This window comes from Pteropus medius, unplaced genomic scaffold, assembly GCF_902729225.1.
Source record: "Pteropus medius unplaced genomic scaffold, Ma_sr-lr_union100, whole genome shotgun sequence".
Lineage (NCBI taxonomy): Eukaryota > Metazoa > Chordata > Mammalia > Chiroptera > Pteropodidae > Pteropus > Pteropus medius.
The window spans coordinates 15,905,815-15,919,616 of record NW_024340699.1 but is presented as its reverse complement, the minus strand read 5'-3'; the positions used below and the strand labels follow the sequence as shown (position 1 = coordinate 15,919,616).

Genomic DNA, 13,802 nt, shown 5'->3' with positions numbered 1-13,802 from the left:
CCACACTGGACAGACAGTAAACCCCAGTTATCGTCAGACTGTCCTCAAAGTGGGGTCACCGGGAGCCGGTCAGGAACCAGTCCTGCGTCTTGGCAGGTGACTTATATGCCTGCGGATCTCAGTGGCCCGTTCTCGGCCCACCTTCTTCGGTGACACTTGTGACCAACACACCAGGTGGCGGTCCACAGCTCCTGACGCGGAGCTGCTCGGCCGGCCCTGCTGTCGGGGTCTGTGTGATTCTGCTGGACTCGCACGGGCCGCGTTCGCGGAAGTGACCAAGTACCCACCTCCGTTCGCCACTCGCGACCCTGCCTCCCCTCCGCGCTGCATGCCCGAGGCGGCTCCAGATGGCCTCCTCGGAGGTGCGCCGGGGACGTGTGGTCTAGAGCTCCCCCGCGGCCCCCCAACGGCAGGCTTACCTTTCCACAGGGTGAGGGCCAGCAGCTGGTGCAGCCGGGGGTGGCCCAGCTTCCCCGAGCCGCCGCTGGACCACTTCAGGGCTCTGGACACGAAGGCCACGCGCTCCGGGGAACTGGGGTCCATCAGGCTGAACAGTTTAGCCAGATTTTCTAAAACGACACGGCAGACCCTTACCCACAGGACAGGCAGCCTGCAGCTCTCCCTTCAAGGGAAGGCAGACGAGCCACCGGCAGTGTGTCCTGCGGCCCCCCACAGGGCCGGTGCCACCCAGGGCCGCCCCGTGCACCCCCCGCAGAGCCAGCAGCCCATGCCCCCTCCACGGCACGCAGGGCAGCCCGCAGCCGGGTCTCTGGGACGGCTCAGCACGGGTTCCCGGGTCCGTGTGCGGGGCAGCGCTACGTGAAAGACCGGCCTTGAAACTGTCCCACAGGCAAAGGGACCCTGTGCGCCTCAGAAAGCCTCACCCAACAGCTCGTCGGCCACCTCCACCTCTGCCTTCTCCAGCGACTCCAAGACCAGCATGGACAAGTCTGCAGCACTGTTTTGCTACAAAACGTGGGAACAGACAAGAACCACAGGGCTGGGGGCGCAGCGGTGTGTGAAGTGACGGGGCCGCGGGGCGGACACTCGTGGGGGAGCAGCGCTGAGACCAGGGCGCTCGGCAGTGCTGCTGGGGAACGGACCCCGGCCTGGGCGCGCCGGCGGGCGCCAGAGCCCGCGTGTGGACCCCGGGCTCGAGGACACTCGCCCAGCTGCAGGAAGCAGGGCCAGCGCCAAGGACAGCTCAAGGTCGTGCTCAGGCCTCTCCCTGGGTGTCCCCGTTCCGACCCACAGGCCTCGAGCCGAGACACCTGGGGACGCCCGCGGCTTACCTGGCCGTGGCCGAAGAAGAGCAGCGCCCCCGAGCACATGAGCTCCCGGGCCTCCGCGTGCCTGCTCTGCGACGTGTACCTGCGGGGGGCGGGGAGCCCGTCAGGCCAGCTGCTCGTCCCCCAGAGAGCCCCTTGCCCCCTCCCGCCGCCCCGCCCGGCACCAAGGACAGGAAACTGCTGCGCGCGAGGCTGGAAAGAGGCCGGCGGTTTCCGGGGCTGTGGCCGTCAGGGCTCCGCGGGTGCCGCGTGTGCGCGCGCACACGCACCCTCTCCCGCTCGTCCTGCACGCTCCCTGGCGCCACGGCGTTCGCTCTGAACAAGCTCGCGGGGGCGCACGGCTTCACGCGGCCTCCTGCGCGGGCACGCGGGGCTGCAGGCGTTTACCCTGAGTGACAACCACACCCCCCGTCTCTGCTTATTCGTGACACCACGCTAAACTCTGTAGAAGCACTGACAGATGACTTCTCAGAACACCGGATGGAGGAAACAGGTCCCTGCAAGGCAGACTAAGCGACCCTGGGTGTGACACAGCTTGTGGCCTCCCCCAGAGCACAGGCGCCCAGGTGGGGGAGGGGAACGGGACCGTCCCCTGCGCACACACCGCCCAGGGCTTCCCGCCAGTCCCTCCGCAGTGAGTCAGAACTGCGTGCTGCAGGTGGAGAAAAGCTGAAAACTACAAAAAAGTGAAAGGCACCTGTGGAAAGTGAACATGCTTCTTTTTGGGCTTTTGGGCTGGGAGGGCACGTGGGTCCTGGGTGACCGAGCAGGGAGGAGCTGTCCCCAAGGCCTCAGGGGGCTGAGCACGGCCAGAGCAAGCAGCCTCCAGCCTGGAGTCGCCCAGCCGCACAGCCCTAGGCACAGGCAGGGGCGTCGTCACCCACACAGCGGGCGCCTGTGCGGTTCCTCCTTTGTTTTGCCCTTATTTGAAAACAGAGCATCACATGGAGTGAGATGCCCCTTTGTGTCTCCCCATAACTCTACAACTAGTCACTCGCCCCTAACCCAGCGAAAGTTGCCTGCTCAACACGCTGGGGCGTGGGACCCAGGCGGCCCCGACACAGTAGAGCGCCCAGCACCCCGACACCCAGGCGGCGACCCCCCTCCCACCACGGGCCCGGAGCCTCGCGTGCGCAGGTAAAACGAACACTGGGCCAGAGCGCCATCTGCTGGAAAACGACGGAAGGACCTCTAATCACCACCTGCTGGACCTCTCGAGTCCAACTTAACCTGGAGAAAAGCGCCGGCTCCTTCCAACCGCAGCAGCAGAGGACGACCCGCCAGCACCATGAGCAACCAGGCAGCTCGGCAACCTCCAGAAACCCAGCTCAAAGTCACGGGGGGCCGCGCTCTAAGTGACGGAATTCCCAGCAGCAATCTCGACGGAGCTCAAGGGGACATGAGAAAGCTCAGGAGTAAACTTGATGAACAGGAGAAGTAAACTCCACCAGAGGACAGACGGACCTGGGGTGCGGACCTGGGTGGGGACAAGGAAAGCTCGAGAAAGCACTGCAGACAGAGCAGACGGAGCAGACGGTGGGACGGGGCAGCGCGCACACGCGGAAGCCTGGACACGGCTCGCGAGGACGGGGACGATCTGCTGAGCCGAGGGGTCCACAAGGGCCACCCGCCTCCCCTGGGGAGGGCGTCAGAGGACAGCGTGGATCCCGGAAGAGACGGGGGAGGGAGCAGAGCCCGCTCAGAGAAGCGATCGGTGGGACCGCCCCAAACCTGGGGACGGGACTGGACGTCCAGGTCCGACGCGCGAACGGAAGACCTAGTTATCTCAACACGAAAAGGCCTTCTCCAAGACGCCACGCTCAAGCGACCAGAAGTGAGTGACAGAGCTCTCAAGGTGGCCGGGGAAAGGCGGTGCCCGACGCAGGAAAGCCCGGCGGCTGTCATCGGCTTTCTCAGCAGACACTGTCCGGCTGAGAAGACGACGTCCGGCAAAGCCACCCTTCAGATGTGAAGAAGGCGGCTTTCCCTCGAGGGGAGGCACCACGAGGCCCGTGCTAGAAGGAGCTGAAAGGAGCGCGTCGACTGAAAACAAAAACTCAAAAAAGTACACGACACTTTACGGGGACAGACAGACAGACAGGAGCAGAGGATTACGACTGTTTCAGAATAGGGTGTTAAACAATTAGACCATAAAAATTTTAAGGGGGAAAAAAAAAAACCACAGCCACCTTGTTTAGGTGACGAATACACAACGTGAAGGGAGGAGGAAGGGGGTGGAGCTTGCAGACGGGCGACGCTGACAAAGGGCTGCACTGTCTGCGAAACACATGACACGAACCCCAGAGTGACCACAAAACAAACATCCGGAGCCCAGACGTAAGACAGAAGAAAAGAGGAAATGGAGAAAAACATCACAGAAAACCTCCACCCTAACGCAGCGGACAAGACACGAGGGCAAAGAAACTCTGGGGACACGGAGCACCCAGAAAACAGAAGATGAGGTGGCCGTGCTCAGTCCTCACGGATCGGTCATCACCCCAAGTGTACACGGATGGCCTCACCCACCCAAAGGCACGGAAGGGTTCTGAACGGGTCAGGAACCAGCACCCAGCCATCTGCTGCCGCCAGGAGACGCGCCTCAGCTCCGAAGGCGAACGAAGGCTCAAGGTGAGGGTGGACGGCGACGCTCCAAGCCAAGGCCGCGCAGAGGACGGCCGCGCTTACACCCAACGCAACAGCTAACGAGAAGCAGACGTTTTATAATCCGAAAAGACGCCATCGGGAACGACGTTTACTAACACGCACGCGGCGTAGGAGCCGCAAACACATCGAGCCATCGTTAGCCGACCCGAAGGCAGACAGAGCGGCGCCGTGACGGCAGCAGACGACACTCCACGCACACCGCGGGGAACGAGGCACGACGCCACCGACTCACGACGAAGGAGCCGAAAACACTCAACGAAGTAAGGAGTCTCTTCAACAAATGGTGCCGGGGAAACCGGACAGACGCGTGAGGGGTGATCGAGGCTGCCGTCGACACCACACGTGCAAATTAACTCCAAACGGGTGAAAGACTTGAACGCAGACCTGAAACAATAAAACGCACGGAAGGAAACGCAGGCGCTGGACTCGGTCTCAGTGGTGTTTTTGCGAATTTGACGCCAACAGCCAAGGAAACGAAAACAAACGAGTGAGACCACGTCCAACTAAAAGACCCTGCACGGCCGAGGAAACTACCGACGACACGGAAGGACAACCGACCAACCGGCGGGGAGACGGTGTCTGCAAGGGATGTTCCGGAAAGGAACCGACATCCAAAAATTATAAAAATCTCATGCTCGACACCACCGGTCGTCAGGGAGACATCAATCAAAACCACAGCGAGCTACTCCCCACGCCTGTCGGAACGGCTGTCATCCACAAGACGGCAGACACGGTGACGACGCGGAGCAAGGGCGCCCCCGTGCTCAGCCGGTGGGAGCGTACGCTGGTGCAGCCGCGGGAACGGCATGGAGGTGCCTCGAAAAATTCAAGCAGAGCTGCCACACGACCCGGCAGTCGCTCCCCTGCGGCTGTGTGAAGAATATGAAAACCCTGACTCAAAACCACACGCAGCCCGGCGCTGACCGCAGCGCTGTTCACAACGGCCAAGGCACTGACACAGACCCGTGTCCGTCGACGGACCAGTGGGGAAGAGGACCTGGGACCCGCGTGCGGCGGAACACGCCTCGGCTAAGCGACACCCCACGAAGGCGCGCAGGCTGGGCTCGGTCACTCCAAAGGCACGACCTGAAGTGGGAGGCACAGCCGTCCGAGTCCCAGCCGCTCCCTCCGGAGACGGCCAGCGTAGCCACGGGCTGCAGAGCACGCACGTCGTAAGGTTTTCCTTTAAAACATTTCTCCACTTAAGAAGCAAATGTTTTCCTTTAAAACATTTCTCCACTGAAGAGGCAAAACGAGGTTCTGGCCACAAGGGCCACATGGATCCCCGACACGGGTCTCGGAAAGGCCCCCAGCAGGAAGGTAAACACAGCGCCGGCCCAGGAGGCCCCTCCAGCTGATGGTGGCGGCACTGGGCCACCCTGCAGATGGTCACTGAAGCGAACGGTGGGTGGTCTAACAGATTACTAGTAACGGACCACCTCCTCGTCCTGGAGAAGAAAGGTCTGACCACACAAGGCGGCCGCCCACCGCCTCCAGCACCATCGACGGGGCAGAGCCAGACCCTGACACGACGCTCCGCCTCCGGCTGACCCAGCCGCACCAGCGACTCCTGGCCATGCCTGTGGGACGCTGCCCACCACTGCAATCAGCCACTGTGCCCAACTGCTCTCCTCCCCCGGAGACTGCCATGGGGCACAACGGAAGCGAAGTAAAACAGGCTGGCAGCGGGCGGACACACAAACCGAGCTCCGTCCACACAACAGAACACCACTCGGCAACGAAAACGAACGGACACACACGAGGACGGACCTCGAGACGACTGTGCTGAGCGAATTCAAAATGTCAGGCTGAAAAAAGAGGCTACGCCACGAGTCCACTTACACAGAACTCTAGGAAATGCCAACCAAGCCATCCTGCCAGGCCGGGGCCTGCCGAGGGGTGAGGGGCGAGGCCCGGAACCCAAGGGGATGAGCACACTCTGCAGGTGCTGGAGGCTGTTTTTCAACGTCTTAATTGGATGTATACAAATATGGAAATAAATCAAATCGTATGCTTTACACAAATATGTTAAATATATATACGTTTATTAGTAAAATGACATTAAAAAATTAGCATGATTTGGTGACCGTGACTTCTCCAGAAGCCACACACGCACGGAGGGTTCTAAACCAGGACTGCAATCACGGGTCTCCACGTGGACTGTAGACTGGAGGTCAGGGACAAAGCCAGGCTATCTCAGGCCCCAGGGACGGCCACATGGCCAGTGCTCACTCGGTCCCCTGCGTTCCCCAGCAAGGCCAATGGCGCGTCGCTGACTTGTCACGATTCCTGAAGAGGTGCAGGGATGCCCCAAATGACCCATGAGGAAGCGGGGCTCAGACAGGCTCCGCGAGGTGTCCTGAGCGAGGTGTCACGCTCACGCTCAGCCACAGCCACGCTCCTCACACAGCGCCTCCTGCAGAACCAGCTCAGACCGAGGAACGCCGTCTTTGGGGAGATCGTTTTGCTGACTAAACACTGGGGCAAATACCTCCACACAATCCCAGGAACAGCAAGCACCAGGCAAAACCTTGAGCACCAAAAAAAAGCTCCCCATCACCTAGACTTCTGATTGGCTAAGCTGCCAAGCAGACATAACATGGTTCAATGCTCCCCTACATCTCTGGCTAGTTCCTTGAAGAGCAGTCCATTCAGTGCCACCTGGTCCTCTGGGCCACCACCAAGCCCCAGCGCCGTGGGGCATGTACGAGGCACCACGTTTAAGCCGAACATAAACTGGTAAGCTAAAGCCAGAGCAGAAAGCATCCCAGAATGCCCAAGAGAGTGATTCAACTTGCTATTTCGAGAAAACTTCAAGTCTCTGCCCAAACGGTGTCAAGGCCAGACCCCGCCGCCGTCAAACGTACCAGAACGTCTGCTCTTCTCCGGCCTTGGACAGAAAAGGCACGCACAGGGAGGATCAAATTCGTTATCTTTAAAGTGCACCCAGGTTCTCGCCAACAGCCCAACTGTCTTCCGCCTTGAACCCTAAGGGTCCAGGACCCTGTGCGGTTCACAGGGTCGCCCTACACACACGAAACGCGTTAGAAATTACGGCAGATGGGAGCAGAACAGTGACACGCGGCAGTCGGGGCGGGGGGGGGAACTAACAATTAACGCAGGCCACGCGGCACTCGAAAACGTCTGCGGCCGTCCTAATAAAACGAGGCGCATCTGACTGAATCCAGGGTGCGCCAGGGTCACTCGACACGCGGCCGGCGCCCGTGCGTCCCTGCAGTGTCCGAAGCCGCGCTCACACCCGCGGCCCGGCCCACCCGCCACAGAGCAGCTCGGCAGCCGCACGGCCGGCTTGGGAAACAGCTGCGTTGGGACGGCGCGGGCGGGCGAGGGCGACAAGACAGGGACAGAAACAGGCTTAAACCCTCACGGCTCCCTGCCCGGTGGGAGGAAAACCGCGAGACGTCGCGTGCGGGTTTCAACCGAACGGCCCTCGGGGGTCCGCGCGGCCCGGCCCGGCCTGCGGGGGTCCGGCCACCGGGGGGCTCGGCGGCGGGCCGGGCAGGGGGAGGGGACGCCGGGCGGGGCGGGGGACAGGAGGCGGCCGGGACAGCCGGGTGGCGGCGGGCTGGGCACGGGGAGGCCGGGGAGCGGGAAGCCGACGTCCGGCCGGGGTCAGGGCCGGGGCCGGAGCCCTCCGCCCGGCCACCCCACGGCCGCCCGCTCCGGCCGCCCAGGCGACAGGCAGCCGCGCGGGCCAACGGGGACGCGGGGCGGCGCGGCGCGGCCAATGGGAAGCGGCCGGGGCGGGGCGGCGGGCCCGGCGGCCGGGCGGAGGGCCCGGCAGGCGGCGGCCGGGCGCGGCGGTACCTGAAGAAGAGGGTCCGGTACATCTGGTGCGCCTCGTAGTAGTCGCCCTTCTCCACGCTGGCGCGCAGCTTGCCCTCCACGCGCTGGACGCCGCCGCGGTTGCGGGCGCCGTTCCGGGCGCTCTCCTGCTCGGCCATCGCCGCCGCCGCCGCCATCGGGCCGGCGCTCCGCGCAGGGCTGACGCTGTCGCAGGCGCGGTCGGCAGCGCCTCTCGGCTTCCGTCCCGGCGGCCGCCCGACGTCCTCTACGGTGGCCCGCGAGGAGCCGCGCGCGGATGGGAAGAGCGCGCCGGCGCCGGCCACGTGACGGCGGGGGCGGGCTGCGGAGGGAGGCCACGTGACCGCGGGAGGGTGGGCGGCTGCCGGCCACATGACCGCGGGCGGACCGTGGAGCCTGCGAGGCCACGTGACCGCGGCGGCGCGCTGACGCCACAATGGCGGCGCACGTGAGGGTCCGGCGCTGCCTGCGGCCCCGGCCGGGGGCCCCGCTGCCCAGGGCGCATCCGGGAGGGAGGGCGGCCCCGGCGTAACGGCTGCCAGCCCCGCGATCGTGGACATGTTTACGGGTTTTAAGACAAAAAGGGTGTTGTAATCATTCCCGTGGCCCCTAGCAAAGTCTAAAGGCCACACGGTGTTCGCGGGCAGCCGCTGGGTGACTACTACAGAACCAAGTCCCGACCGCCCCCTTGGGGAACGGGCTCCCTCTTTCGGGGAGAGCTTTGCGCCCAAGCAGGTGCGAGGGTCCCGTCGGATTTCCAGTGGCAGCACACTCTTATTTACAGATATCGATTAGTTAGCATTGTGTATGCGGTTTGTATAAGAAAAAACGGAAACAAATGTGCATAAACCGGTGCCTGGTAAACTCACGGGGTGCATCCATGCACGGGGACATCGGCTGTGAAAAGCTCCTTACCGACAGATCTCCGGGTTTTGATAATTGGAAAAAATATTTCCACACCAACTCCCAAGTTGTTTTAGATAGGAAAAGTCGATTTCTATATTTATCCGGCAATATATGAAACATCTGTGTACGCTGTATCCAACTTTAACCTGCATAAGCATTAGTTTCGATGAGTGAAAAAAATGCTACTTTGCGTAGTTTTTGTGTATTTGAAGATTGTTGTGCAACATACATAAAACTTAAGAAAACCAGTCAGCACCATTTTATCTTTTTCTGAAAAATACAGCTGCGAGAGTGCTGTGCCATCATTTGGGGGAAAGTGTATGTCACATTTCTGCCCAGCAGGCACACCTGTTGCCAGAATAAAAATGATAGTAACAATGGATGTCCCTGAAAATCAAGGGCTGGGCAGGGAGGTGGGAGGGAGACTTCACAGCTACTGCTCTCTCCAGCGAGCGACCTTGGCTCCTCCAAGGACTGCAGCTTGCCCAGTCCGGCTTTGACTCAGCGACACTTCTACCGTCAGTGGCCTCTGGTGTCGCCCCGACAGACAAGAGCGCTGCTCCAGCCACTCCTCTCAGCGCTGGTCCGCCTCTCCTTGCAGACTGCTGCTGCCCCCACTTCTGCTCCCCAGGAGAGGCCTTGTTCTGCTCACGTGGGCTGCGGCTCAGGCCTCCCACACGGCAGGCGGCCCCTACACGCGTGCCGGGCTCCAAAGCGAGCTCGTGGCCACACCCATGCGTGGTAACAGGAGGCCGTGGCAGGGTGTTCCTCTGAGGAGGTCCATCTCCTTGTGTCCTGATTTTCTCCTTGTCAAACATGTTCCCTACACTTCCGCCTGGTGTCCGAGCGGGCCTCCCTACAGAAGAGGTGCCCTGGGAAAGGCACGGGCCTGGGGTCAGCTCTGAGGAGGGGTGACCGTTAGATGCCAGGCCTGTCGTCTCCCCCACAGCCCCACAGCAGAAACAAGGCAATTTGAGAAAAGAAATATACTGTTTATTATCCATTTGAAATTTCACATGCACTTTTAAAAATTAAAACTCTTTATTTAAACATTTCAATAGCATCTTATCAATTTGGTGGCAGCAAAAGAAAGACTACCAAAGACAAATATTTTGAAAAGCATTTACAAAAATACATTGCACAAAGTCCTATCTTGCATCTTTAAAAATAAATTAATATTCAAAATATTTCCAACCCAACTCCCCAACTGTTTTATATAGGAAATTTTGATTTATATATTTATCCCGTAATATATGAAACATCTGTGTACATTGTATCCAACTTAACTGCATAGGCATTAGTTCTGATTGTAAGTGAAAAAATGCTACTTTCTGTTATGTAGTTTTTGTATGTTTGAGGACTGTTGTGCAATTTACATAAAACTCTTCAGAAAACCAGTCAGCACCATCATTTTATCTTTTTTTCTGAAAAATACAGGATTTATGGTACACCAAGAAACTGTCTTAACCCAATAAAACTTAAATAATTTTAAGGTAAAACATCTGTAACACTTTAAGTGCCTTGTGGACATCTCATTTATAAAGTCTGCTCAGTAAAACAGTCTCAGTATGAAATATTAATTATAACCTAAATGAGACTCGCAGGACTTGAGGGAGAGCGGTTGACGGTCGTCCTAAGAGGCAAATCCCCACCAGAGCCAGTAGAAAGTGCTACTGTGAGGAAAGTCATGGTCACGACCTAACGGTTCTATGAATTCGCCGCACTGACCAGTCCCCCTTTGATAAGCGCATCAGTAGATTCAAAACATGAGCCTCTGAGAGATCCGGAGCACGTTAGTGTTTGCTTTTCAGCCAAATTCAAAAGACAACCTGAAAACACCCAACCGTTGGATTCCTCGGTTCCCACTCGAGCTGTGAAGTGGACACTCCGGGGCGATCCCAACGGGATGAGCCTGGCGGACCTGAGAGCTCTTTCTCGGGGTCTGGATCCGGACCGTCCCCCTTCCAGTCAGAACCACTGCAACCCGCACCGAAACGAAACCGAACTCCCCCGTGGTCCCGCATGGAGAGCGGCACGCTGAGCCCTGACCTTGCAAATCTTTCTCAGAAGTAGAGCAAACTGAGCAGAAAAACACATTTTAGGCGTTTCCCCACCTGGCGACTTAAAATAACTAGTGGTACTGAATAAAAGAAAACCCCCGCCCTAAAGGAAAGGAGCTCGGAACCCTGAAACTTGGTGACATTGTTTCTCCCTGAAAGATACGTATGCTGGACTGAAAAGGTAACCCCCGTCCCCGACCCCCTCAAAGTCCTTTAAAAGGGCCGGTGAAAGTTTCGAGAACACTTCAAACCTTTCAACTTCATTTGCTTTGCTCCTGACGTCAAGGAAAGACAGGTATAAAGAGCTTTATGTTTAAAAACAAATCCCCAAAACAAAGTTAAGTGTCTTTGCGAACCATACATTCAAATGCATTTCCGAAGCCACCGCTGCCAGCGGCCCCCGTAAACCCGAGCACTCAACATGCAGTGTTTCCCGCGGACACAACGGCCAGCTGGGCGCATGGCGTCGCCGCTTCAGTCCCCAGTCCTGCTGCTGGCGGTCAGTAACGTTTATTTAACAGACGACGTCATGCTGTCCGTCCTACGCCTCGTTCAGGGAGGATCCAGTGTTTCGGGCTGTCCCAGTATATACAGAATGTACAAGAGGAGCGAGGGGAGGCCTACTTGATAGGCTCCCCGTGGACTCTGAACCGGTAGAGACACGTGTACTCGGGATGGCCCCAGTTGGACAGAACCCGAAGCTCCACGATTTGGAAAGCTCGTTCGGGTCTTTTCTGAAATCAAAGGGGAGAAATAGAAGTCACACTTGTTTTCATATGAACGCCCCCAAGCCCAGTCACTCCCCCGTCCGCGATACTTGACAGAAGCAGCCGAGTTGGCGACTAAGTTTTCAACATGCACAGGGTCATCTGCCGCAGGACATGAAGCTCAGGCAAAACCAAGAACTCGTCACACGCCACAGGCTCACTTTCAGTCTGTCTCAGTCACAACGCACTCAGGGAGCGAAATCTAGACTCGACGCCAGCGCTCAGCTCCGCCGCAGGCAGAGGCCGACCCTCAGGCCTCCGTTTTGGTGAGGTCAGCCGTGTCCCACCGACACGAGGGCGCGGCCTCGGGACACGGGGGCCAGGGGGCGGGCGCAGGCTCACCGGAGCATGGAACATCTGGAGCGACTCCCCTTCCTGATCGTACACAAACTGGCCCAGCAGCTCCCCTTCTTCCTCGTATTCATTTTCCAGTCCCTGAAACCGAAACCACACGGCCATTTAACTGGGGCGCACGGCACTGTGTGCGTCAGGACTGCGCCCCCTCGCCATGAGGTGGGGGACCGCTCTGCTGCTCCGCTGTGGTGCAGCCTCTGGAAGGTAGGGCATTTTATTACGGGGCCCGTGAGGGAGGTTTCACTGCTCCCATCACTGACAGGGAACACTGAGGCTGCAGGAGGGCCAGGTCCAGGGGAGAGGGCAGTCAGCGGGAGGCAGTGACGGGGGGGCGCAGGCGATCTGTTTCAGCAGGGACAGCCTTTCGGTTTGGGTGATAAGAAAGCTCGGTGGATGGACACCTGTGACAACTGCATAGCACTGTGAACGTCCCTAATGCCACTGCACTGCACACATGACATGTGTGAAGATGGCCGACTTTATGCCGTCCGTACTTTCCTACAGTAACGGAGGACGGTGGCCTCGCCCTCCTGCGCTCTTCACAGACGGCAGCTCTGCGGGGCCCCTGCGCCCAGGGCCTATCTCTCTGCCATGTCGCTGGCAGCACCTGTTCACCTCGAGTCTGTGTCACATTCAGGTGATTCTCACAATACTGCCCATCTTTCATTACCGTACTGACTATGGTGATGCGTGATCAGTAACCTTTGATGTTACGAGTGTAACTTTTGGGGTGCCATGAACTGCACCCACAGAGCGAGCTTGACCGATAAACGCTGTGAGTGCTCTGACTGCCTCATCGACTGGCCGGTCCCCATCTCTCTGCCTGTCCTCGGGCCTTCTCTGTTCCCTAAGGCACAACAATCCTGACATTAGGCCAATTATAACCTGACAGTGACCTCTAAGCGTTCAAGTGAAAGGGAGAGTCAAGTCTCATTGTAAATGAAAACCAGACGTGGCTAAGCGGCGTGGGGGAGGCACGTCGAAAGCCAAGACAGGCAAAAGCCCAGCCTCTTGTGACAAACGGCCAAGTAGTGAACGTGAAGGACAGGTCCTGAAGGGAATTAAAGGTGCTGCTCCAGGGGACACATGACTGGGAGAGCAGAAGAGCCTTAGCACCGCCACGGAGGTTTGGCGGCCTGGACGAAACCAGCACGACACGCCCTCGGGCGGACCGAGGCCCCCACTTTACGCTTCGACCTGCAGAGGCCGAGAGGCGCGGAGGGAGGGTAGAGGCAGCACGTGCCGATGGGGACGCTGCAGCCAGCCCCCCAGGAGGTCCGGCCAGATGGCGGAAGAAGTGGCCGCTCTAAACAAGACTTGTGATGTGGACGAGAGAGACGGTCTCGCTCGCGTTGGAAGAAGATGCCGTCGGAATGAGAGGAAAAGTCCATCCTGGCTTCAGAGGCTCCCAGGACAGGCCAACTCCCATGAGGGGCCAGCGCGGCCGGCGCCTTAGACTTGAAGCCAACGCTCGCTCACCATTCTGACAATCCTAGGCCCCCAAGAATGACGTGAAATCTGCTCTGCCGGTGCTCTGTGAATGGAACAGGCCTGGATGGTGGCATGTCTGTTTAAAACATGGTTTACGCAGTATTTTAAGCTCACTTTCGAGACCTACTGCTCAGAAAAGATTCCTTTCAAAATATGACCGCTCACTGACGAGGTCCCTCCCTGGTCACCCGAGAGCTCTGACGGGGACGGACACTGAGATGAATGTCATTTCATACCTGCGAGCACAGCGCCCATTCTGTAGCCAGTAGATCGAGGAGAAATTTGACTTTCAAATCTTATTATTTAAGAAGTGCATTTCGTAAGGCAACAGCGGCCATGGACAGTGGTCCTTCTGATGGATCTGGCCAAAGTGAACTGGAAACGTTCTGGAAAGGATTCCCCATTCTAGGTGCCATTGAGAACATTTGTGATTCATGGGAAGAGGT

The 13,802-nt window shown here is 58.7% G+C and overlaps 2 protein-coding genes across 10 annotated transcripts in view; both read right to left on the bottom strand.

The window, feature by feature from the left end:
- The window catches only part of GET4 (guided entry of tail-anchored proteins factor 4), a 15,453-nt gene extending 7,289 nt beyond the window's left edge, over positions 1-8,164 (bottom strand). Inside the window, exons 1-4 of the mRNA XM_039876384.1 lie at positions 7,782-8,164; positions 1,293-1,371; positions 885-966; positions 420-569 (exon numbers count right to left, since the gene is read on the bottom strand). Coding sequence (XP_039732318.1) covers positions 420-569; positions 885-966; positions 1,293-1,371; positions 7,782-8,152 — 682 coding nt within the window. The 5' untranslated portion in view covers positions 8,153-8,164. The remainder of the gene's footprint in view (positions 1-419; positions 570-884; positions 967-1,292; positions 1,372-7,781) is intronic.
- Positions 8,165-9,655: 1,491 nt separating this feature from the next.
- SUN1 (Sad1 and UNC84 domain containing 1) overlaps positions 9,656-13,802 on the bottom strand; it is a 46,963-nt gene continuing 42,816 nt past the window's right edge. For all 9 annotated transcript variants that reach the window (XM_039879183.1, XM_039879117.1, XM_039879148.1 and 6 more), the window contains 2 exons: positions 11,854-11,946; positions 9,656-11,478 (listed from right to left, as the gene is read on the bottom strand). In XM_039879183.1, the coding sequence (XP_039735117.1) occupies positions 11,365-11,478; positions 11,854-11,946 (207 nt within the window). In that variant the 3' untranslated portion in view covers positions 9,656-11,364. The remainder of the gene's footprint in view (positions 11,479-11,853; positions 11,947-13,802) is intronic.